A 25,911-nucleotide genomic window follows, 5' to 3' on the forward strand; every position below is an offset into this window, starting at 1 on the left:
GGGGGGGGGGGGCAAGGAATGACCTGCAATTGCCCCCCTGTAGCGACGCCACTGCACAGTTGGTACAGGGAGCATTATATTTTATTTAGGCTTCACTTTATTTATACTTATGGTTTTCCTTTTAAAGGTTATCAGTTTCACACAATATGTAGCAAATGTGTCCTGTAACAATGTTCTCCAAATCAAAAACAAGGGGTGTTAGGGGTGTCACTACCCAAGGGATCTATGCTTTCGGGTAAGTTAAACCCATGGTTGGACTGTTACACATCTGAGTAATTCATTAGCTCAGTATTTCATTCAGACGGCCATAAGTGTTTTGCGGTCTGCAAATTGCGGATCCACAAAACACAGATACTGGCCGCCTGCGTTCTGCATTTTGCAAAACGCACAGGGTATGCGCTATATAGAAATGCCTATTCTTGCGGAAAATCATTATATTAAAGTGTCCTGTTGTGTTGTACCCAAACTGCATGTCTTTTATTTGCAGAAAGATATGTCCTATGCTTTAGCCCAGAGAATAACTTTTAGAATTGCACTGTATACTAACTGTGTTTTCAGCATTCACTTGAATGCAGAGCCTGAAAGAACAAATCAAAGGTTAACAGAAAAAATAATAACCGTTCCTTGTCTCAAATTAGCATGCTGTTTATAGTTGTCATTATGGAATATACCCTTAGTTTTACTTTTGGAACCATGTTTACTTATGGCTCCTAAGGCTTTGGGTATGCTTGAAAGGGATGTCAGACCCATACAGAATGGATCTTTTTGACCCTGAGTGGTATGCATGACTCCCCACTCTAGGATTGCAAAAGGAATCAGACAGCCATAGCTGTACCTTAAACGCGGTCTTTACTTGACTCACATGGAGTGACAATATTACAGTTACAACAGTCTTTGACAGGCTTAATGGTTACAGTCCTTCAATGGGGACACAGGCTTAGTTAGATACAATGTGATAATTAGGTATAATGTCTCCTTAAGTCTCAACAGACAAATATAACTGTTATAAAGCAAAAAAATCAGTTGTATCTACAGAATAGATATGACTTTGGTTTACTACTTGTCTTCACCCTTTAAGCACTATACAGGAATCGGGCCACTACCTCTTGTAGTAGTCTCTGTTCAGTAGACTGCTGAAGCACAGGGATAAAGAGTTACCGATGAGAAAAACTGATGGGTCAGTCAAATCTGTATTCAGGAAACAAGCCAAGGTCAGGGCAGGCAGAGATTGTGCAGTCTAAAGTTAGGCCGAGGGTCAAAGCAGGCAGCTCTGCTTAGGGTCAGTACGGAGATTAAGCAGAGGTCAGGTCAGGCAGCGAAGGGTCAAATCTGGAGACAGGCAAAAGTTGAAACATGGGATAGCAAACAAGACAACCCGAACACCTTTGTAGGAGGCTATACAATTAGAAGCTATTGAAAACCTCATACAGGTTGGGACAGTCATAGGCTGGAGAAGATTAGGATTTGTGCATTGACCCTTTAAGAAAAAAAGGAAATGTGCATGGCCTATTATGGGCAGAGTAGCAGGATGCAGACAGGATACAGGCCTTAATCTCCATGGAGTGGACGGAGCAGCACTACTCTGGCGGCCGGGCCCACTAAGCAGGGGGCAGACCACCACAAACCTGCAGGAGGAATTCCATATCATACAAAGTATAGCACTCTGTAAGCCTGTCTCTTCTACAGGCCTTTGTTTCTTCTAAGAGGCACAGACTAGGTTTTTTTTTTTGTTTTTTTACCCCTCATCTCAAGTTTGAACTCCTCTGTGGTATTCTGCTTCCGTTGCCCTAGCTAATCCTTGAGGTGCTGTAGCCTTATTTCATATCAGTTATTTTCAGGGGATGTCTTATGGCTTATTTATCAGGGATCCAGTGAGAACTGGGTCCAATCTGCACACTGATGCTGAGGAGACTTACTTTCTCTCTCAGCTTGCTGTGCACAGAACGACCGGGACCTGACAGGGGGAGCCGACCGTGTTGATGGGGCTGCCCGCACCTCTCCCGTCACCTACAGATGTGGGGCAGATGAGACCGCACCTACAGCGGCTGTCATGATGCAGCAGATGAGAAGGGCTGCCCGCGTCTTCTTTACCGCTCTGCGCCAGGACATAGCCACGCCCATCACTATGGCTTATTTTCGGGGTATGTCTTATATTGAGCATATAAGAAGCAACCCTGCTACGGCTTATTTTATGGGTATGTTCTAACAGTGATAAATGAAAATTGTACCCTCGAATTGTAAAGCGCTGTTAAATACAGTGGCGCTATACACTGCGTGCAGAATTATTAGGCAAATGAGTATTTTGACCACATCATCCTCTTTATGCATGTTGTCTTACTCCAAGCTGTATAGGCTCGAAAGCCTACTACCAATTAAGCATATTAGGTGATGTGCATCTCTGTAATGAGAAGGGGTGTGGTCTAATGACATCAACACCCTATATTAGGTGTGCATAATTATTAGGCAACTTCCTTTCCTTTGGCAAAATGGGTCAAAAGAAGGACTTGACAGGCTCAGAAAAGTCAAAAATAGTGAGATATCTTGCAGAGGGATGCAGCACTCTTAAAATTGCAAAGCTTCTGAAGCGTGATCATCGAACAATTAAGCGTTTCATTCAAAATAGTCAACAGGGTCGCAAGAAGCGTGTGGAAAAACCAAGGCGCAAAATAACTGCCCATGAACTGGGAAAAGTCAAGCGTGCAGATGCCAAGATGCCACTTGCCACGAGTTTGGCCATATTTCAGAGCTGCAACATCACTGGAGTGCCCAAAAGCACAAGGTGTGCAATACTCAGAGACATGGCCAAGGTAAGAAAGGCTGAAAGACGACCACCACTGAACAAGACACACAAGCTGAAACGTCAAGACTGGGCCAAGAAATATCTCAAGACTGATTTTTCTAAGGTTTTATGGACTGATAAAATGAGAGTGAGTCTTGATGGGCCAGATGGATGGGCCCGTGGCTGGATTGGTAAAGGGCAGAGAGCTCCAGTCCGACTCAGACGCCAGCAAGGTGGAGGTGGAGTACTGGTTTGGGCTGGTATCATCAAAGATGAGCTTGTGGGGCCTTTTCGGGTTGAGGATGGAGTCAAGCTCAACTCCCAGTCCTACTGCCAGTTTCTGGAAGACACCTTCTTCAAGCAGTGGTACAGGAAGAAGTCTGCATCCTTCAAGAAAAACATGATTTTCATGCAGGACAATGCTCCATCACACGCGTCCAAGTACTCCACAGCGTGGCTGGCAAGAAAGGGTATAAAAGAAGAAAATCTAATGACATGGCCTCCTTGTTCACCTGATCTGAACCCCATTGAGAACCTGTGGTCCATCATCAAATGTGAGATTTACAAGGAGGGAAAACAGTACACCTCTCTGAACAGTGTCTGGGAGGCTGTGGTTGTTGCTGCACGCAATGTTGATGGTGAACAGATCAAAACACTGACAGAATCCATGGATGGCAGGCTTTTGCGTGTCCTTGCAAAGAAAGGTAGCTATATTGGTCACTGATTTGTTTTTGTTTTGTTTTTGAATGTCAGAAATGTATATTTGTGAATGTTGAGATGTTATATTGGTTTCACTGGTAAAAATAAATAATTGAAATGGGTATATATTTGTTTTTTGTTAAGTTGCCTAATAATTATGCACAGTAATAGTCACCTGCACACACAGATATCCCCCTAAAATAGCTAAAACTAAAAACAAACTAAAAACTACTTCCAAAAATATTCAGCTTTGATATTAATGAGTTTTTTGGGTTCATTGAGAACATGGTTGTTGTTCAATAATAAAATTAATCCTCAAAAATACAACTTGCCTAATAATTCTGCACTCCCTGTATAAATAAAGATTATTATGATTATTGCTATTATTAGATACTACCCAGTGTCGGACTGAGATACCTTGGCCCCACCAAAAAAAAAAATATTAATAATCTTTATTTATATAGCGCCAATATATGCCACAGCACTATACAATTCAGGAAATGACCAGCCTAGCAATCTATAAACATTCACTTTGAACTGCATCATGTGCCATATTTTTCAACATAGTGCAAACTGAGTAAATAAATATTGTAGGTGCTATTGCTGCCAAAAGAGGGTCAAGCAGTAACCCACAGCAACAGTTACTGTAAGGAATATGGTCTTATTTGTAAAAGGTTCAAAGCTGATTTCCAACCCTCTTACATGCTACTACCAATATGATAGTTACTGAAGGGGTTATGCAAAATTTAAAATGTAATGTTTCTGCAGTACTCCAGAATAGGGTACTTTCTAATTGGTTATTGTTATTTAAATGCAATTTTATGGTATTTAATGCATTGTACAACACAATATAGTTTGCTGTAGCTCGGTCAGGGTTAATAATTCTTACTTTGCCTCAGTAGGAGGCTGGGAGATGGACCTAGGTCTGCATCTAGCTCACTCTAGTGTTAGCTGAAGAAGTGAGAGGAAGCCATAGATATATCATATGTGCTCACTCGTCAGAGTACTAGGCCTGAGTTCCAGAGAATCACTGTCTCTCATGATATTTGCATGAAGTAAGCTGTCTCTACTTTGCAGTACTTCAGAAATAGAGAGGGAGGAAAGAACCAAGAAGGTCCAATATCCGCATGGCCGAGCACTGGAGTCAGACACTAAGGTTTGCTGCTTAAAGAGGACCTTTCACCGATTATAACCCTATGAACTAACTATACAGACATGTGGAGCGGCGCCCGGGGATCTCACTGCACTTACTATTATCCCTGGGCGCCGCTCCGTTCTCCTGCTATGCCCTCCGGTATCTCCGCTCACTAAGTTATAGTAGGCAGAGATTCCAGTCCCTAAGTTATGGTAGGCGGAGTCTGCCCTTGTTCTGCTCTAGCGCTGGCCAATCGCAGCGCAGAGCTCACAGCCTGGGAGGTTATTTTCTCCCAGGCTGTGAGCTCTGCAATGCGATTGGCCAGCACTACAGAAGAACAAGGGCAGACTCCGCCTACCATAACTTAGGGAACGGAGATACCGGAGGACATAGCAGGAGAACGGAGCGGCGCCCAGGGATAATAGTAAGTGCAGTGAGATCCCCGGGCGCCGCTCCACATGTCTGTATAGTTAGTTCATAGGGTAATAATCGGTGAAAGGTCCTCTTTAAGGCAGAGTTTACTGCAGTGAGAGGGACATTGCTAAAACACCCTTCACACTAGGTCATGGAGTACTACAATTACCATGATAGTTGCTGCCAATACACAGCTATTGGGAGAAGATAATACTGGGATATACTTTGTAACTGTGTCTTCTACTGCTGTATATTCTAGGACTACCATCATTTATTCACTGAAAAAAAGACTTTATTTCAACCAATGGGCCTGATTATTGACCCCATCATCCATCCACTGTCCAACTGAATTTGTCCTCTCGCCATGCAGCCTGCCAACTATCTACCATCAAGGGCTCCCCAACCACCATCAGACAGGAACCCCAATACCAGGGAGTGCTCCTAGGGAATGAAGAGTGTACTCTTTGCAGTACCTTAGAACCAGGGCCCTACGAAGTATTAATATGATACATTACCAAAACTATTAATACTTTGTATTATGCGTTGTATGTTTTCCCAAAAGCTGTCTATAGGTGGCCCTGACTCAGCAGAGGGAACTAGTTTTACACTCTGAGGCAGTTGTTAGTATTGCATCACCCACTTCAATTTAGCTCTTCCTGCCATTCAGGGCAGATGCTAGTTTAGTTCCAAGAAAAGCATCATTCCTTTTGAGAGAACAGTCCCTGAGGGAAATGGCTAAAACAGATGCAAAATGTGCATAATGGATGCTTAGGATCCGTTTTTTTTTTTACAGGATTCATTTTTTCCCCTTTATGTTCTGCTGACGGACCAGAATAGACACTGCACAGTAACACCTCTTGTCCTGTATACTGGATGTAATTCTGAGTATCTGATCCTATTCTGTATATATGGTCACTGCACAGTACCACTTCTCTTGCCCTGTATACTGGGTGTAATTCTCAGTATCTGCTCTTATTCTATATATATGGACACTGCACAGTACTACTTCTCTTGCCCTGTATACTGGGTGTAATTCTCAGTATCTGCTCTTATTCTGTATATATGGACACTGCACAGTACCACTTCTCTTGTCCTGTGTACTGGGTGTAATTCTGAGTATCTGCTCTTATTCTGTATATATGGACTCTTTTAATTTGTAAATAAATAACAAAAGGCCATAACAATATCTATACACAGAAACGAAACACATGACTAAACCCATCCCGACCAGTCCACCACCCCACTAGAACCTACAATACTATTCACACTTAAAACACTTTCGTAACCCCATACTATACATATTTACATATTTGCATCTTACACGTATACATAAAATCCATAAAATAAAATATATACACAATATACATAAACTATATACAAACTATATAACGACTATATACACAAACTATATACAAATGATATACAAATTATATACAACTTATAGAACTAAATCTAACTAACCCACCACCAGTCCACAGCAAATATGCAAACTGATAACCCCCAAAGTTCCAAGGGGATAAACCCCGAGCTTTGAGAAGTCCTAGTCTTTCCCCAGTCGGACTGGGGTCAGTCAGTTTGCAACAAACAAAAAAAACACAATTTTTTTTTTTTTATATATATATATATTTTTTTTTTTCTTTATTTTGTTCTTTTTATAATTTTTATTTTTTTATTTTTATATATGTATATAATATATAATAGAAAACAAAAATATATACACTCCCTCCTCCCTCCCAGCCCCCTCCCAACCTAACTAAACCCCACTATAAACTTAACAATACTAATATAATAATATAATATTATCATACACTAACATAATACAAAACATACCTATATAATACAATATAGACACCATAAACCAATACTATTACACCTAAACCAGCTATGGTTCGGTACCCGTAAGCCTTTCCATACTTGCATTACTACAAAACAAAACAAAAACCTATGTGTGTGCTATATCAGCCCACCACCAGGAAAAGAGCACTACTCAGCTAAGGAACCCCAAAACAGAAGCCCCTCCACAGACGAGAGGCCTTGGGGTCCCCCCACCTTTCGTACTCAAGAGAGCGTACCTTCACCAGGTCACCCATGATGTTCCTATATACCGTCTCCACCGGGAGGATTTTGTGACTCTTTGTTGACACTAGACACCGTGCACACCAGATGTGGTGCCTAACCACTGCACTAACTACGAATAAAGTGCGACGGTCCCTCCCACCAAGGTCTTTGAAAGCCCCATAGGCCCACTCCGCATAGGACAGGGCGGCCAGCCTAGGCCAACCGATGGAAGCCCCCACCCTTTTGTATACCTCTATATTAAAGAGACAATGAAGTAAGAAGTGGTCCATGGTTTCCAGCAGGTTACCACACTCCTCCCGGGGACAACCCCTTTCCTCAGAGTTTCTACACTTCACATTGTCCCTTACATATAGCTTACCGTGGAAGCAGCGCCAAGTCACATCCCAAACTTTCTTAGGGATCCTTTCTGAATTCAACAAAGACAGCCCACCCTCCAGATCCTGACTTGGGCAGTCCCTCAAGGCCAGTGGGGCCTGAAAAAGGTAAGATAGAACCTTCCTGTCAAGGGAAAACCTCGACATGGTCTCCACCTCTCCCTTCCCCAGACCCCACCGTCTCAGGATTCTCAGAACCGGGGCAACGTAAGCCGGAAGATATCCATGTGACGCACGTAGGTCTTTCACTCGCCCTCCTGTCTCCCATTCCTGGAAGAAAGGCCGAAACCACTCCCTACAGGAAATTACCCACAAAGGAGCCCTCTCTTTCCAGAGGTTTGCAATATTAATTTTCAAAAAGGTATTTGTTAAGAATACCACAGGGTTGACCATATCCAACCCGCCTAGTCTCCTTGTGCGGTAAGTAACCTCTCTCCTGATTAGGTTCAGCCTGTTTCCCCACAACATCTGGAAAAAGAGGCTGTAGACCGTACCCCAGAGAGACCCTGGCAAAACACAAACACTGCTTAGATACAAAAGCACGGGAATCAGGTAGGCTTTGCACAGGTGAACCCTTTCCCTGAGGGATAAAGACCATCCCTTCCAACGGTCCACCTTTTGGGCGACATCTTTTAGTCTACTCTCCCAATTTTGCTGATGATAATCTCCATCCTGGCCGAAATTGATGCCTAAGATCTTTACAGACTTCTGAGGTTCTGGAAGAGTGCCCTGGAGATCGAAAACAGGATCCCCTTCCCCCAGCCAGAGAGTCTCACATTTGTCCCAGTTGATCTGAGACCCAGAAACCTCTGAATAGCAGTCCACCTCCGACATCACCCAGCTCACCTCATCCTCCGAGGAGGCAAGAATGGAGACATCATCGGCGTATGCCACCACCTTCAGAGATGGCCCCCGCACCGCCAGTTCCATCCCCACCCCCGCCAACGGTCCACGATCTACCCTTCTAATGAAGGGATCAATCGCAAACACATACAGCAAAGGGCTTAAAGGGCATCCCTGGCGGACACCAGAAGCCACCTCAAAAGGTCGACCCGACCAACCGTTAATCAACGGGAAACTCTCCGCCCCTTTGTACAAAGTTTTTAACCAGTCTACAAACCTCCCTGGTAGACCATACCACAAGAGAACAGACCACAGGTACTCATGGTTCACCCGGTCAAAAGCCTTCGCCTGGTCCAAAGATAACAGAAACCCTTTCCAAACACCCGCCCTGCCCCGCTCCACGGCTTCTCGGACACTGAGAACGGCGCTAAAAGCGCTCCGACCGGGAACAGAGCAGTGCTGAGCCCCAGAAAGAAGTCTCGGTGCAAACTTCACCAATCTGCAGAAAAGTATTTTTGCCAGAATCTTCCTGTCCACATTGAGAAGCGATATGGGTCTCCAGTTCTCAATGCGGGATGGATCTTTACCCTTTGACAGAATAATCAGGGCTGACTTACCCATTGACTTTGGCAGAGTGCCCGAGGAAAGACACTCGTTAAACACCTCGGTCAAGAGAGGAACTAATTGTTCCTTGAAAGCCTTGTACCACTCGGATGTTAAGCCATCCGGACCTGGCGATTTCTTGGGCCTAAGCCCATCAATGGCCAGTCCCACTTCCTCTTGCCTGATAGGTTCTGCCAAAACATCAAGAGAGGGGTCTATTCCTGCCTTGGGAATAGCTTCAGCCAAGAAAGCTGAAAAACTGTCCCGATTTAGTTCTTTCCTACCCAAGAGGTGAGAGTAGAAAGACCTGACGACCTCCAGGATCCCTGATTTGGACCTATTCAGGGAACCCGTACTGTCGACCAGGCCTACCACAAATTTACTTTTTACTGCCATCTTACAGTTTCCAAAGGGGTCGGGTGAGCGGTACTTCCCGAAATCCCTTTCAGCTACCAAAGAGGCGTATCTATCGTACTGACACCTCTTGAGCAAGGATTTCACACGAGAGATATCCTCACGGCTACCCCCCGTCGAAACCAGTCTTTCAAGTTTCTTCCTCAGTTCCTGGTACAGACAGTATCTGTCCCAGCTCCTGAGGTTAGAAAGCTCACGGAAAAACCTCGCTGTCCTTTTTTTGAATATCTCCCACCACTCCGACTTACTGTTGCAGAGGTCCACCAAGGGTTCCTGGCTCTGAAGGAAATCCTCAAAGGACTGTCTTATTGTCACTTCTTCCAGGAGAGATGAATTCAGCTTCCACATACCTCTGCCCATACAGGGAGTCTCTGCAACATTCAAAGAAAAAATAATCAAACAGTGGTCGGAGAATTCCACTTCCACGGCTTCTAAAGCCGAGAAAACAGCCTCCTCCTTTAAATAAAACCTATCTATTCTAGACCTACGATTTCCCTGATGAAAGGTGAAATCCACGTGGTCTGGCTTATGCCGTAAATGGGCGTCCACCAGACGAGTATCCTCAACTATCCTAGACAACACAATGCTATCAGCATCCAGCCCACCTTTGGAGCCTCCCCTATCACAGGCCCTCGTCACATTGTTGAAGTCCCCTCCAAAGATCACTTGCCGGCTGGTAAAAAGAAAAGGCTTAATCCTCATGAGGAGACACTTGCGGTCCCACTTACTCTGTGGGCCGTAGATGTTTATTAGTCTCAATTCTTGTCTCCCCATGAGGACATCTAAAATCAGGCACCTTCCCATTTCTAACTCGATTATCCTCCTGCATTCCACTCTTTCGGCGGTCTTAAAAAGTACCGCCACCCCGCTACGTGGCTCGGCCGCAAGAGACCAGAAAGACGGACCTAGCAGCCATTCTCGCTTGGCTTGTTAACCAGGTCTCTTGCAAAAACAAAATATCAGCTTCAATACGGCTGAAAAAATCAAAGGCCAGGAAACGAGCTGCGTCTGACTTAATACTGGCAACGTTAATGCTTGCCAGTGTCAACGGGGTGAGTTCCGCCATCATTGATGATCGAGTTAGATAGCCTTCTTTTTCCCCACCCCACCACCATCAGCATTTTCATCTGAACCATCACACTCCTTCTGTCTTTTCAAACATACAGAGACATCCATACCATCCTTTTTGCCCAAGGTTCCAGGCTTGGCCCCCCCTCCAGAAGGTAATTTACCCCCCGAAGGACAGGGCCCGGCAGCCTGCGAGGAGGCCCCCACGCGTTCTGGCACCACACCCTCCTCCCCCCCAGCTGAAGCAGTTGGGGGATCCTCGTCAAGGGCCTGGTACCGATTAGAGACTTCCACCAGAGGAGACCCAGTTGATCCTTCCTTAGGCCTCTGGTCAAGGATGAGTGGGACAGATGGGTCCCACTCCAGAGAGGGCTTACGACCCTCTCCTTTCTTCTTCTTCTTACTCCGCTTGTTCCTCCTACCCTCCAACCCCGCTCTGCCACCCTCGTCCAAGCTTTCGCCGTACGAGGAGACAGGGTTGGCGGATGGGTTAGCCTCCACAGGTTGGGCTTCTGGTTCCCCATCGTCGCTGTACCCCGGGTCACTACAACCGGGATCCTCAGCCAGACCAGCCAAAAGACCAGCTGAAGGATCAGCTGCTACCTGTTCCCTATCCTTACGGCGTTGTTCTAGCCGCCTGATCTTGGACGGCCTTTGCTTCTTCGGATCCTGCCTGCTTCTTCCAGCGCTAGTAGTTCCAGCGCTTGTCCCCTCACCAACTGATTCAGTCCCGGCAGCAGGCTCCTCCCCAACCACAGACCCAGCCTCGCGGCTAGTGCCTGCCTGATCTTGAGCCCGGCCCTGAACCCTGTTGGCGAAGGCAAGCGGACAGCGACTAAACGGGTGACCTAGGTCCCCACAGAGGTTGCACCGGATCCGCCTACAAGATGCGGCAAGATGACCAGTGTCCCCACACTTCGCACACATGCGAACATCGCATTGTGCGCTGAAGTGGGTGGGACTGCCGCACTTGTGACAGACCTTTGGCTGGCCCCTATAGAACACCATAATCCTATCCCTTCCTATGAAGGCAGAGGAGGGAATATGAGCAACAGAATTGCCCCGATCAAACAGCTCCACGCTGAAGGTCCAGGCACCTGACCAGATGCCATGCTCATCGAGCACCTTGGCGGGGAACTGCCCCACCCTACCATATCGACTGAGCCAAGTCATGATGTCTACACTAGACAGTGATTCATTACAGGTCAAAACGGTCACTGTCTTCACAGTCGATTGGCGGGTGATGGCCTCGACGGCAAAACCCCGCCACTCCGGGTTGTTCTTCATCAGCTCATATTTAGACCAGAAAAGCTCCAAACCCTCCGGCCTAACAAAGCTGACGTCGAACATAGCGGTGCCGTAGGGATGTATGAGCGCAAAGATGTCATTCGCGACAAACCCCGCCCCCAGGAGAAGTTCCACAACAGTCTTCCTAGAAGGAACTGCTGCTTCCTTACTCCTCCAATAGAGACGGGCCACATTCCTACGGTCCCTCCCCGGTGTGGGGTGAGTCCATACGATCTCACCCCTCCTTTGTTCTCGGAAGGCCCTAAAACCATGCCTTTCTGTCCAGAAAGCCAGGTCAACCGACCCTCCCTCTACCTGTATGGAAGTCCCCGGGCCTTTTTTTAGGGCCTCCAGGAGGCGCCGTTGCAAGTCACCCCCGCCCGAAACCTTGGGCAAAAAGTCACCCGAAACAACACCCGCATACGTCTTTGTTTTTGCCATCCTCTCTCTCACATCCTTCCTCATTGCTTCCTTCCGCATAACTTCCTCCTCTTCATCCACTTCCGTATCCGCAATATACTCCTCAATCAAAGCTTCCTCATCCACCATCTCAATTTCTTCCTCATCCACAATCCCATTCACCAATTCATTTGTATCCTCATTTATAACCTCGTCTACGTTCTCATTCACCCCCACCGCCACCTGCACATTATTACCCACAATCCTATTAACAACCACATTTGCATCACCTTTCACTCCCCCTGGACTGGTCGGGTTCCCTAAAGAGACCGGAGAATCACTGGGGGCGGGCCCTGAGGAGCCCCCCGCAAAACCCGCAGGGGACTCCCCATCTCCCGCACCCCCCACGGCCCGTACAGTCCTGGGATAATCGACCATAGTGTTCTCTCCAGGTTCCAAAGTCTTTACATCCTCTTTCTCAGCACCACCACCTTGAACCTTGTCCACAATCACCACATCCTTGTCCGCCACACTGTTTGGGGTTTTACCCCCTGCGCTTCCTGTGACCACCCTACCACTACAGGAAGGGGGGGCACCTCCCGTCACCATCTTAGAATTAATCTCCCGCACTGTTTGACCCGATTCCACTACAGGAACCGGGCTGGGCACAGCAGCGGATTCAAAAGGCACAAATTGAAGCACTTCTTCCGTTACAGTTTTATTTTTCTTCTTTCTGATTTTCACCAGCTCATCCTCAGGGACCTCCTCATCCCCAAAATACAGTCTGCCCACCGGGGACTCCAGCTGCCTGACTTCCAGCATTAGCCTTCCCCCAGACCCGCTTTCATCCCCGGAGGCGGCCGCAATCAGGTCTGAGGGGTCCCCCTGGCCACAAGGCAGAGAGTCCGCCTCCGAATCCTGTGTTCCTGGTACCACCTTCCCCTGGCTTCCAGCCTGCTGCCCTGACAAACTGGGGCCAGGCGTACCAGACAGTCCAGACATACCCTGAAACCTGCAGTCATTCCTGAATTTCTCCAAGAATGGGCCGCCATTTTCCACAATGGCGGCCCTCTTCTCCTCAAAAACCGCGATTATCTCCTCCAACCTCACCAGTCTGGAGGAGAGGATTGCCTTCTTTGTCTTAGGTGCCATTTTAAGTTGCATTTGTACATTTTTAAATTCCACATTCAGTCTTTTTAATTCCCTCTTGACCTCCTCATGCATGTTCAGGAAATATGCTACCCGGGAGGAAAAGGTTTTTGGAGACTCCTTAGGGCCCAAAGTACCCCAATTATGCAGTCTCTCAACCGCTGGGCAGGAAGAACCCCCGACACCATGCTTCTTTACAGTAACTTTGTTGCCGGGCTGAGGCACCGACACAGACACACCACATGCTGAATCACCTACCTCAGCCTCTGGCCTCGTCACCTTCTCCACAGCCTTCCCTGTATCCCGTCCAACGGTCCGTCCGGCAGCTTGTCCAGCCACTGCACTTTTCATGTTTCCACCCGCTGCTTGTGCAGCAGCGGGCCTTTCCACAGCATCCTGTTTTCTTGGGTGCTGACTCAAAATGTCCAGAGAGGATCCCAAGCTGGCTGCTCTCCTGGGACCCCTCCGGACCTCACCTGGCACTCCATTGGGCTCACTGCAGGGATCGCGGCCGCTCCTAGTAGCAGGGCCCCTCCTGCCCGCGGCACTTGCGGGGCTGCCCTCCATTACCTGCGACCTTGCGGCCGCTTGCTGCGGAATCTTCACATCCGCGTCGTCGTCCACCTCCAGTAGCGTCGAGGTATCTAAGCCCAGGTCTACAGTCCTGGAGGCCCTCCTCTCCACTCGCGCATCTCCGCCACGGCTGCCGACACGTGGTGATGAACGCCGGCAGCCGGAGGCCCGGGGATCCATACCGGGAGAAACTGCCACCCCCTGGGGAAAGGGTAGCAATTCCTCCGGCAAACAAAGCGCTGGTAAGCCTCCCGGACCTCACACACCCACAAACAACAGGAAACAGGAAACAGGAACAGGAAGGAACAGCAACTCCTCCCACCACTTCTCCTGTCCTGTATACTGGGTGTAATTCTGAGTATCTGCTCTTATTCTGTATATATGGACACTGCACAGTACCAATTCTCTTGTCTTGTATTTTAGGTGAAACTATCTGTATTTGATCATATTCTGTATAAATGGACACTGCACAGTACCACTTGTCTTGTCCTGTGTACTGGGTATAATTCTCAGTATCTGCTATTATTCTGTATATATGGACTCTTTTAATTTGTAAATAAATAACAAAAGGCCATAACAATATCTATACACAGAAACGAAACACATGACTAAACCCATCCCGACCAGTCCACCACCCCACTAGAACCTACAATACTATTCACACTTAAAACACTTTCGTAACCCCATACTATACATATTTACATATTTGCATCTTACACGTATACATAAAATCCATAAAATAAAATATATACACAATATACATAAACTATATACAAACTATATACCGACTATATACACAAACTATATACAAATGATATACAAATTATATACAACTTATAGAACTAAATCTAACTAACCCACCACCAGTCCACAGCAAATATGCAAACTGATAACCCCCAAAGTTCCAAGGGGATAAACCCCGAGCTTTGAGAAGTCCTAGTCTTTCCCCAGTCGGACTGGGGTCAGTCAGTTTGCAACAAACAAAAAAAAACACAATTTTTTATTTTTTTTTTATATATATTTTTTTTTCTTTATTTTTTTCTTTTTATAATTTTTTTTTTTTTTTTTTTTTATATATGTATATAATATATAATAGAGAACAAAAATATATACACTCCCTCCTCCCTCCCAGCCCCCTCCCAACCTAACTAAAACCCCACTATAAACTTAACAATACTAATATAATAATATAATATTATCATACACTAACATAATACAAAACATACCTATATAATACAATATAGACACCATAAACCAATACTATTACACCTAAACCAGCTATGGTTCGGTACCCGTAAGCCTTTCCATACTTGCATTACTACAAAACAAAACAAAAACCTATGTGTGTGCTATATCAGCCCACCACCAGGAAAAGAGCACTACTCAGCTAAGGAACCCCAAAACAGAAGCCCCTCCACAGACGAGAGGCCTTGGGGTCCCCCCACCTTTCGTACTCAAGAGAGCGTACCTTCACCAGGTCACCCATGATGTTCCTATATACCGTCTCCACCGGGAGGATTTTGTGACTCTTTGTTGACACTAGACACCGTGCACACCAGATGTGGTGCCTAACCACTGCACTAACTACGAATAAAGTGCGACGGTCCCTCCCACCAAGGTCTTTGAAAGCCCCATAGGCCCACTCCGCATAGGACAGGGCGGCCAGCCTAGGCCAACCGATGGAAGCCCCCACCCTTTTGTATACCTCTATATTAAAGAGACAATGAAGTAAGAAGTGGTCCATGGTTTCCAGCAGGTTACCACACTCCTCCCGGGGACAACCCCTTTCCTCAGAGTTTCTACACTTCACATTGTCCCTTACATATAGCTTACCGTGGAAGCAGCGCCAAGTCACATCCCAAACTTTCTTAGGGATCCTTTCTGAATTCAACAAAGACAGCCCACCCTCCAGATCCTGACTTGGGCAGTCCCTCAAGGCCAGTGGGGCCTGAAAAAGGTAAGATAGAACCTTCCTGTCAAGGGAAAACCTCGACATGGTCTCCACCTCTCCCTTCCCCAGACCCCACCGTCTCAGGATTCTCAGAACCGGGGCAACGTAAGCCGGAAGATATCCATGTGACGCACGTAGGTCTTTCACTCGCCCTCCTGTCTCCCATTCCTGGAAGAAAGGCCGAAACCACTCCCTGCAGGAAATTACCCACAAAGGAGCCCTCTCTTTCCAGAGGTTTGCAATATTAATTTTCAAAAAGGTATTTGTTAAGAATACCACAGGGTTGACCATATCCAACCCGCCTAGTCTCCTTGTGCGGTAAGTAACCTCTCTCCTGATTAGGTTCAGCCTGTTTCCCCACAACATCTGGAAAAAGAGGCTGTAGACCGTACCCCAGAGAGACCCTGGCAAAACACAAACACTGCTTAGATACAAAAGCACGGGAATCAGGTAGGCTTTGCACAGGTGAACCCTTTCCCTGAGGGATAAAGACCATCCCTTCCAACGGTCCACCTTTTGGGCGACATCTTTTAGTCTACTCTCCCAATTTTGCTGATGATAATCTCCATCCTGGCCGAAATTGATGCCTAAGATCTTTACGGACTTCTGAGGTTCTGGAAGAGTGCCCTGGAGATCGAAAACAGGATCCCCTTCCCCCAGCCAGAGAGTCTCACATTTGTCCCAGTTGATCTGAGACCCAGAAACCTCTGAATAGCAGTCCACCTCCGACATCACCCAGCTCACCTCATCCTCCGAGGAGGCAAGAATGGAGACATCATCGGCGTATGCCACCACCTTCAGAGATGGCCCCCGCACCGCCAGTTCCATCCCCACCCCCGCCAACGGTCCACGATCTACCCTTCTAATGAAGGGATCAATCGCAAACACATACAGCAAAGGGCTTAAAGGACATCCCTGGCGGACACCAGAAGCCACCTCAAAAGGTCGACCCGACCAACCGTTAATCAACGGGAAACTCTCCGCCCCTTTGTACAAAGTTTTTAACCAGTCTACAAACCTCCCTGGTAGACCATACCACAAGAGAACAGACCACAGGTACTCATGGTTCACCCGGTCAAAAGCCTTCGCCTGGTCCAAAGATAACAGAAACCCTTTCCAAACACCCGCCCTGCCCCGCTCCACGGCTTCTCGGACACTGAGAACGGCGCTAAAAGCGCTCCGACCGGGAACAGAGCAGTGCTGAGCCCCAGAAAGAAGTCTCGGTGCAAACTTCACCAATCTGCAGAAAAGTATTTTTGCCAGAATCTTCCTGTCCACATTGAGAAGCGATATGGGTCTCCAGTTCTCAATGCGGGATGGATCTTTACCCTTTGACAGAATAATCAGGGCTGACTTACCCATTGACTTTGGCAGAGTGCCCGAGGAAAGACACTCGTTAAACACCTCGGTCAAGAGAGGAACTAATTGTTCCTTGAAAGCCTTGTACCACTCGGATGTTAAGCCATCCGGACCTGGCGATTTCTTGGGCCGAAGCCCATCAATGGCCAGTCCCACTTCCTCTTGCCTGATAGGTTCTGCCAAAACATCAAGAGAGGGGTCTATTCCTGCCTTGGGAATAGCTTCAGCCAAGAAAGCTGAAAAACTGTCCCGATTTAGTTCTTTCCTACCCAAGAGGTGAGAGTAGAAAGACCTGACGACCTCCAGGATCCCTGATTTGGACCTATTCAGGGAACCCGTACTGTCGACCAGGCCTACCACAAATTTACTTTTTACTGCCATCTTACAGTTTCCAAAGGGGTCGGGTGAGCGGTACTTCCCGAAATCCCTTTCAGCTACCAAAGAGGCGTATCTATCGTACTGACACCTCTTGAGCAAGGATTTCACACGAGAGATATCCTCACGGCTACCCCCCGTCGAAACCAGTCTTTCAAGTTTCTTCCTCAGTTCCTGGTACAGACAGTATCTGTCCCAGCTCCTGAGGTTAGAAAGCTCACGGAAAAACCTCGCCGTCCTTTTTTTGAATATCTCCCACCACTCCGACTTACTGTTGCAGAGGTCCACCAAGGGTTCCTGGCTCTGAAGGAAATCCTCAAAGGACTGTCTTATTGTCACTTCTTCCAGGAGAGATGAATTCAGCTTCCACATACCTCTGCCCATACAGGGAGTCTCTGCAACATTCAAAGAAAAAATAATCAAACAGTGGTCGGAGAATTCCACTTCCACGGCTTCTAAAGCCGAGAAAACAGCCTCCTCCTTTAAATAAAACCTATCTATTCTAGACCTACGATTTCCCTGATGAAAGGTGAAATCCACGTGGTCTGGCTTATGCCGTAAATGGGCGTCCACCAGACGAGTATCCTCAACTATCCTAGACAACACAATGCTATCAGCATCCAGCCCACCTTTGGAGCCTCCCCTATCACAGGCCCTCGTCACATTGTTGAAGTCCCCTCCAAAGATCACTTGCCGGCTGGTAAAAAGAAAAGGCTTAATCCTCATGAGGAGACACTTGCGGTCCCACTTACTCTGTGGGCCGTAGATGTTTATTAGTCTCAATTCTTGTCTCCCCATGAGGACATCTAAAATCAGGCACCTTCCCATTTCTAACTCGATTATCCTCCTGCATTCCACTCTTTCGGCGGTCTTAAAAAGTACCGCCACCCCGCTACGTGGCTCGGCCGCAAGAGACCAGAAAGACGGACCTAGCCGCCATTCTCGCTTGGCTTTTGCCAGCAGAGTTGTACTTGTTAACCAGGTCTCTTGCAAAAACAAAATATCAGCTTCAATACGGCTGAAAAAATCAAAGGCCAGGAAACGAGCTGCGTCTGACTTAATACTGGCAACGTTAATGCTTGCCAGTGTCAACGGGGTGAGTTCCGCCATCATTGATGATCGAGTTAGATAGCCTTCTTTTTCCCCACCCCACCACCATCAGCATTTTCATCTGAACCATCACACTCCTTCTGTCTTTTCAAACATACAGAGACATCCATACCATCCTTTTTGCCCAAGGTTCCAGGCTTGGCCCCCCCTCCAGAAGGTAATTTACCCCCCGAAGGACAGGGCCCGGCAGCCTGCGAGGAGGCCCCCACGCGTTCTGGCACCACACCCTCCTCCCCCCCAGCTGAAGCAGTTGGGGGATCCTCGTCAAGGGCCTGGTACCGATTAGAGACTTCCACCAGAGGGGACCCAGTTGATCCTTCCTTAGGCCTCTGGTCAAGGATGAGTGGGACAGATGGGTCCCACTCCAGAGAGGGCTTACGACCCTCTCCTTTCTTCTTCTTCTTACTCCGCTTGTTCCTCCTACCCTCCAACCACGCTCTGCCACCCTCGTCCAAGCTTTCGCCGTACGAGGAGACAGGGTTGGCGGATGGGTTAGCCTCCACAGGTTGGGCTTCTGGTTCCCCATCGTCGCTGTACCCCGGGTCACTACAACCGGGATCCTCAGCCAGACCAGCCAAAAGACCAGCTGAAGGATCAGCTGCTACCTGTTCCCTATCCTTACGGCGTTGTTCTAGCCGCCTGATCTTGGACGGCCTTTGCTGCTTCGGATCCTGCCTGCTTCTTCCAGCGCTAGTAGTTCCAGCGCTTGTCCCCTCACCAACTGATTCAGTCCCGGCAGCAGGCTCCTCCCCAACCACAGACCCAGCCTCGCGGCTAGTGCCTGCCTGATCTTGAGCCCGGCCCTGAACCCTGTTGGCGAAGGCAAGCGGACAGCGACTAAACGGGTGACCTAGGTCCCCACAGAGGTTGCACCGGATCCGCCTACAAGATGCGGCAAGATGACCAGTGTCCCCACACTTCGCACACATGCGAACATCGCATTGTGCGCTGAAGTGGGTGGGACTGCCGCACTTGTGACAGACCTTTGGCTGGCCCCTATAGAACACCATAATCCTATCCCTTCCTATGAAGGCAGAGGAGGGAATATGAGCAACAGAATTGCCCCGATCAAACAGCTCCACGCTGAAGGTCCAGGCACCTGACCAGATGCCATGCTCATCGAGCACCTTGGCGGGGAACTGCCCCACCCTACCATATCGACTGAGCCAAGTCATGATGTCTACACTAGACAGTGATTCATTACAGGTCAAAACGGTCACTGTCTTCACAGTCGATTGGCGGGTGATGGCCTCAACGGCAAAACCCCGCCACTCCGGGGTGTTCTTCATCAGCTCATATTTAGACCAGAAAAGCTCCAAACCCTCCGGCCTAACAAAGCTGACGTCGAACATAGCGGTGCCGTAGGGATGTATGAGCGCAAAGATGTCATTCGCGACAAACCCCGCCCCCAGGAGAAGTTCCACAACAGTCTTCCTAGAAGGAACTGCTGCTTCCTTACTCCTCCAATAGAGACGGGCCACATTCCTACGGTCCCTCCCTGGTGTGGGGTGAGTCCATACGATCTCACCCCTCCTTTGTTCTCGGAAGGCCCTAAAACCATGCCTTTCTGTCCAGAAAGCCAGGTCAATCGACCCTCCCTCTACCTGTATGGAAGTCCCCGGGCCTTTTTTTTAGGGCCTCCAGGAGGCGCCGTTGCAAGTCACCCCCGCCCGAAACCTTGGGCAAAAAGTCACCCGAAACAACACCCGCATACGTCTTTGTTTTTGCCATCCTCTCTCTCACATCCTTCCTCATTGCTTCCTTCCGCATAACTTCCTCCTCTTCATCCACTTCCGTATCCGCAATATACTCCTCAATCAAAGCTTCCTCATCCACCATCTCAATTTCTTCCTCATCCACAATCCCATTCACCAATTCATTTGTATCCTCATTTATAACCTCGTCTACGTTCTCATTCACCCCCACAGCCACCTGCACATTATTACCCACAATCCTATTAACAACCACATTTGCATCACCTTTCACTCCCCCTGGACTGGTCGGGTTCCCTAAAGAGACCGGAGAATCACTGGGGGCGGGCCCTGAGGAGCCCCCCGCAAAACCCGCAGGGGACTCCCCATCTCCCGCACCCCCCACGGCCCGCACAGTCCTGGGATAATCGACCATAGTGTTCTCTCCAGGTTCCAAAGTCTTTACATCCTCTTTCTCAGCACCACCACCTTGAACCTTGTCCACAATCACCACATCCTTGTCCGCCACACTGTTTGGGGTTTTACCCCCTGCGCTTCCTGTGACCACCCTACCACTACAGGAAGGGGGGGCACCTCCCGTCACCATCTTAGAATTAATCTCCCGCACTGTTTGACCCGATTCCACTACAGGAACCGGGCTGGGCACAGCAGCGGATTCAAAAGGCACAAATTGAAGCACTTCTTCCGTTACAGTTTTATTTTTCTTCTTTCTGATTTTCACCAGCTCATCCTCAGGGACCTCCTCATCCCCAAAATACAGTCTGCCCACCGGGGACTCCAGCTGCCTGACTTCCAGCATTAGCCTTCCCCCAGACCCGCTTTCATCCCCGGAGGCGGCCGCAATCAGGTCTGAGGGGTCCCCCTGGCCACAAGGCAGAGAGTCCGCCTCCGAATCCTGTGTTCCTGGTACCACCTTCCCCTGGCTTCCAGCCTGCTGCCCTGACAAACTGGGGCCAGGCGTACCAGACAGTCCAGACATACCCTGAAACCTGCAGTCATTCCTGAATTTCTCCAAGAATGGGCCGCCATTTTCCACAATGGCGGCCCTCTTCTCCTCAAAAACCGCGATTATCTCCTCCAACCTCACCAGTCTGGAGGAGAGGATTGCCTTCTTTGTCTTAGGTGCCATTTTAAGTTGCATTTGTACATTTTTAAATTCCACATTCAGTCTTTTTAATTCCCTCTTGACCTCCTCATGCATGTTCAGGAAATATGCTACCCGGGAGGAAAAGGTTTTTGGAGACTCCTTAGGGCCCAAAGTACCCCAATTATGCAGTCTCTCAACCGCTGGGCAGGAAGAACCCCCGACACCATGCTTCTTTACAGTAACTTTGTTGCCGGGCTGAGGCACCGACACAGACACACCACATGCTGAATCACCTACCTCAGCCTCTGGCCTCGTCACCTTCTCCACAGCCTTCCCTGTATCCCGTCCAACGGTCCGTCCGGCAGCTTGTCCAGCCACTGCACTTTTCATGTTTCCACCCGCTGCTTGTGCAGCAGCGGGCCTTTCCACAGCATCCTGTTTTCTTGGGTGCTGACTCAAAATGTCCAGAGAGGATCCCAAGCTGGCTGCTCTCCTTGGACCCCTCCGGACCTCACCTGGCACTCCATTGGGCTCACTGCAGGGATCGCGGCCGCTCCTAGTAGCAGGGCCCCTCCTGCCCGCGGCACTTGCGGGGCTGCCCTCCATTACCTGCGACCTTGCGGCCGCTTGCTGCGGAATCTTCACATCCGCGTCGTCGTCCACCTCCAGTAGCGTCGAGGTATCTAAGCCCAGGTCTCCAGTCCTGGAGGCCCTCCTCTCCACTCGCGCATCTCCGCCACGGCTGCCGACACGTGGTGATGAACGCCGGCAGCCGGAGGCCCGGGGATCCATACCGGGAGAAACTGCCACCCCCTGGGGAAAGGGTAGCAATTCCCCCGGCAAACAAAGCGCTGGTAAGCCTCCCGGACCTCACACACCCACAAACAACAGGAAACAGGAAACAGGAACAGGAAGGAACAGCAACTCCTCCCACCACTTCTCCTGTCCTGTATACTGGGTGTAATTCTGAGTATCTGCTCTTATTCTGTATATATGGACACTGCACAGTACCAATTCTCTTGTCTTGTATTTTAGGTGAAACTATCTGTATTTGATCATATTCTGTATAAATGGACACTGCACAGTACCACTTGTCTTGTCCTGTGTACTGGGTATAATTCTCAGTATCTGCTATTATTCTGTATATATGGACACTGCACAGTACCACTTCTCTTGTCCTGTGTACTGGGTGTAATTCTCAGTATCTGCTGATATTCCCTGACTCAGCAGAGGGAACTAGTTTTACACTCTGAGGCAGTTGTTAGTATTGCATCACCCACTTCAATTTAGCTCTTCCTGCCATTCAGGGCAGATGCTAGTTTAGTTCCAAGAAAAGCATCATTCCTTTTGAGAGAACAGTCCCTGAGGGAAATGGCTAAAACAGATGCAAAATGTGCATAATGGATGCTTAGGATCCGTTTTTTTTTTACAGGATTCATTTTTTCCCCTTTATGTTCTGCTGACGGACCAGAATAGACACTGCACAGTAACACCTCTTGTCCTGTATACTGGATGTAATTCTGAGTATCTGATCCTATTCTGTATATATGGTCACTGCACAGTACCACTTCTCTTGCCCTGTATACTGGGTGTAATTCTCAGTATCTGCTCTTATTCTATATATATGGACACTGCACAGTACTACTTCTCTTGCCCTGTATACTGGGTGTAATTCTCAGTATCTGCTCTTATTCTGTATATATGGACACTGCACAGTACCACTTCTCTTGTCCTGTGTACTGGGTGTAATTCTGAGTATCTGCTCTTATTCTGTATATATGGACACTGCACAGTACCAATTCTCTTGTCCTATATACTGGGTGTAATTCTCAGTATCTGCTCTTATTCTGTATATATGGACTCTTTTAATTTGTAAATAAATAACAAAAGGCCATAACAATATCTATACACAGAAACGAAACACATGACTAAACCCATCCCGACCAGTCCACCACCCCACTAGAACCTACAATACTATTCACACTTAAAACACTTTCGTAACCCCATACTATACATATTTACATATTTGCATCTTACACGTATACATAAAATCCATAAAATAAAATATATACACAATATACATAAACTATATACAAACTATATACCGACTATATACACAAACTATATACAAATGATATACAAATTATATACAACTTATAGAACTAAATCTAACTAACCCACCACCAGTCCACAGCAAATATGCAAACTGATAACCCCCAAAGTTCCAAGGGGATAAACCCCGAGCTTTGAGAAGTCCTAGTCTTTCCCCAGTCGGACTGGGGTCAGTCAGTTTGCAACAAACAAAAAAAACACCATTTTTTTTTTTTTTTTTTAGATATATATATTTTTTTCTTTATTTTTTTCTTTTTATAATTTTTTTTTTTTTTTTATATATGTATATAATATATAATAGAAAACAAAAATATATACACTCCCTCCTCCCTCCCAGCCCCCTCCCAACCTAACTAAACCCCACTATAAACTTAACAATACTAATATAATAATATAATATTATCATACACTAACATAATACAAAACATACCTATATAATACAATATAGACACCATAAACCAATACTATTACACCTAAACCAGCTATGGTTCGGTACCCGTAAGCCTTTCCATACTTGCATTACTACAAAACAAAACAAAACCCTATGTGTGTGCTATATCAGCCCACCACCAGGAAAAGAGCACTACTCAGCTAAGGAACCCCAAAACAGAAGCCCCTCCACAGACGAGAGGCCTTGGGGTCCCCCCACCTTTCGTACTCAAGAGAGCGTACCTTCACCAGGTCACCCATGATGTTCCTATATACCGTCTCCACCGGGAGGATTTTGTGACTCTTTGTTGACACTAGACACCGTGCACACCAGATGTGGTGCCTAACCACTGCACTAACTACGAATAAAGTGCGACGGTCCCTCCCACCAAGGTCTTTGAAAGCCCCATAGGCCCACTCCGCATAGGACAGGGCGGCCAGCCTAGGCCAACCGATGGAAGCCCCCACCCTTTTGTATACCTCTATATTAAAGAGACAATGAAGTAAGAAGTGGTCCATGGTTTCCAGCAGGTTACCACACTCCTCCCGGGGACAACCCCTTTCCTCAGAGTTTCTACACTTCACATTGTCCCTTACATATAGCTTACCGTGGAAGCAGCGCCAAGTCACATCCCAAACTTTCTTAGGGATCCTTTCTGAATTCAACAAAGACAGCCCACCCTCCAGATCCTGACTTGGGCAGTCCCTCAAGGTCAGTGGGGCCTGAAAAAGGTAAGATAGAACCTTCCTGTCAAGGGAAAACCTCGACATGGTCTCCACCTCTCCCTTCCCCAGACCCCACCGTCTCAGGATTCTCAGAACCGGGGCAACGTAAGCCGGAAGATATCCATGTGACGCACGTAGGTCTTTCACTCGCCCTCCTGTCTCCCATTCCTGGAAGAAAGGCCGAAACCACTCCCTACAGGAAATTACCCACAAAGGAGCCCTCTCTTTCCAGAGGTTTGCAATATTAATTTTCAAAAAGGTATTTGTTAAGAATACCACAGGGTTGACCATATCCAACCCGCCTAGTCTCCTTGTGCGGTAAGTAACCTCTCTCCTGATTAGGTTCAGCCTGTTTCCCCACAACATCTGGAAAAAGAGGCTGTAGACCGTACCCCAGAGAGACCCTGGCAAAACACAAACACTGCTTAGATACAAAAGCACAGGAATCAGGTAGGCTTTGCACAGGTGAACCCTTTCCCTGAGGGATAAAGACCATCCCTTCCAACGGTCCACCTTTTGGGCGACATCTTTTAGTCTACTCTCCCAATTTTGCTGATGATAATCTCTATCCTGGCCGAAATTGATGCCTAAGATCTTTACGGACTTCTGAGGTTCTGGAAGAGTGCCCTGGAGATCGAAAACAGGATCCCCTTCCCCCAGCCAGAGAGTCTCACATTTGTCCCAGTTGATCTGAGACCCAGAAACCTCTGAATAGCAGTCTACCTCCGACATCACCCAGCTCACCTCATCCTCCGAGGAGGCAAGAATGGAGACATCATCGGCGTATGCCACCACCTTCAGAGATGGCCCCCGCACCGCCAGTTCCATCCCCACCCCCGCCAACGGTCCACGATCTACCCTTCTAATGAAGGGATCAATCGCAAACACATACAGCAAAGGGCTTAAAGGACATCCCTGGCGGACACCAGAAGCCACCTCAAAAGGTCGACCCGACCAACCGTTAATCAACGGGAAACTCTCCGCCCCTTTGTACAAAGTTTTTAACCAGTCTACAAACCTCCCTGGTAGACCATACCACAAGAGAACAGACCACAGGTACTCATGGTTCACCCGGTCAAAAGCCTTCGCCTGGTCCAAAGATAACAGAAACCCTTTCCAAACACCCGCCCTGCCCCGCTCCACGGCTTCTCGGACACTGAGAACGGCGCTAAAAGCGCTTCGACCGGGAACAGAGCAGTGCTGAGCCCCAGAAAGAAGTCTCGGTGCAAACTTC

The 25,911-nt window shown here is 47.8% G+C and overlaps 1 protein-coding gene across 1 annotated transcript; it reads right to left on the reverse strand.

Annotated features, from left to right (window-relative positions):
• Positions 1 to 561: 561 nt before the first annotated feature.
• Positions 562 to 18,735, reverse strand: LOC120990904. The gene is made up of 3 exons (XM_040419791.1): positions 17,774 to 18,735; positions 9,328 to 9,711; positions 562 to 578 (listed from the first exon to the last, which is right to left on the reverse strand). The coding sequence occupies exons 1-3, from the start codon at positions 18,612 to 18,614 to the stop codon at positions 562 to 564; spliced, it is 1,242 nt and encodes a 413-aa protein (XP_040275725.1). The 5' UTR covers positions 18,615 to 18,735.
• Positions 18,736 to 25,911: the final 7,176 nt, after the last annotated feature.

The sequence above is a fragment of the Bufo bufo genome, chromosome 2, assembly GCF_905171765.1.
Source record: "Bufo bufo chromosome 2, aBufBuf1.1, whole genome shotgun sequence".
Taxonomy (NCBI): Eukaryota; Metazoa; Chordata; class Amphibia; order Anura; family Bufonidae; genus Bufo; species Bufo bufo.

Coding starts and splice junctions, on each gene's coding strand:
- LOC120990904 (XM_040419791.1), bottom strand. CDS start 18,614: ATGATGGCGGAACTCACCCCGTTGACACTGGCAAGCATTAACGTTGCC. Junction 9,712..17,773: donor CTTGGTGGACCTCTGCAACA/GTAAGTCGGAGT, acceptor TGAATGTTGCAG/AGACTCCCTGTATGGGCAGA.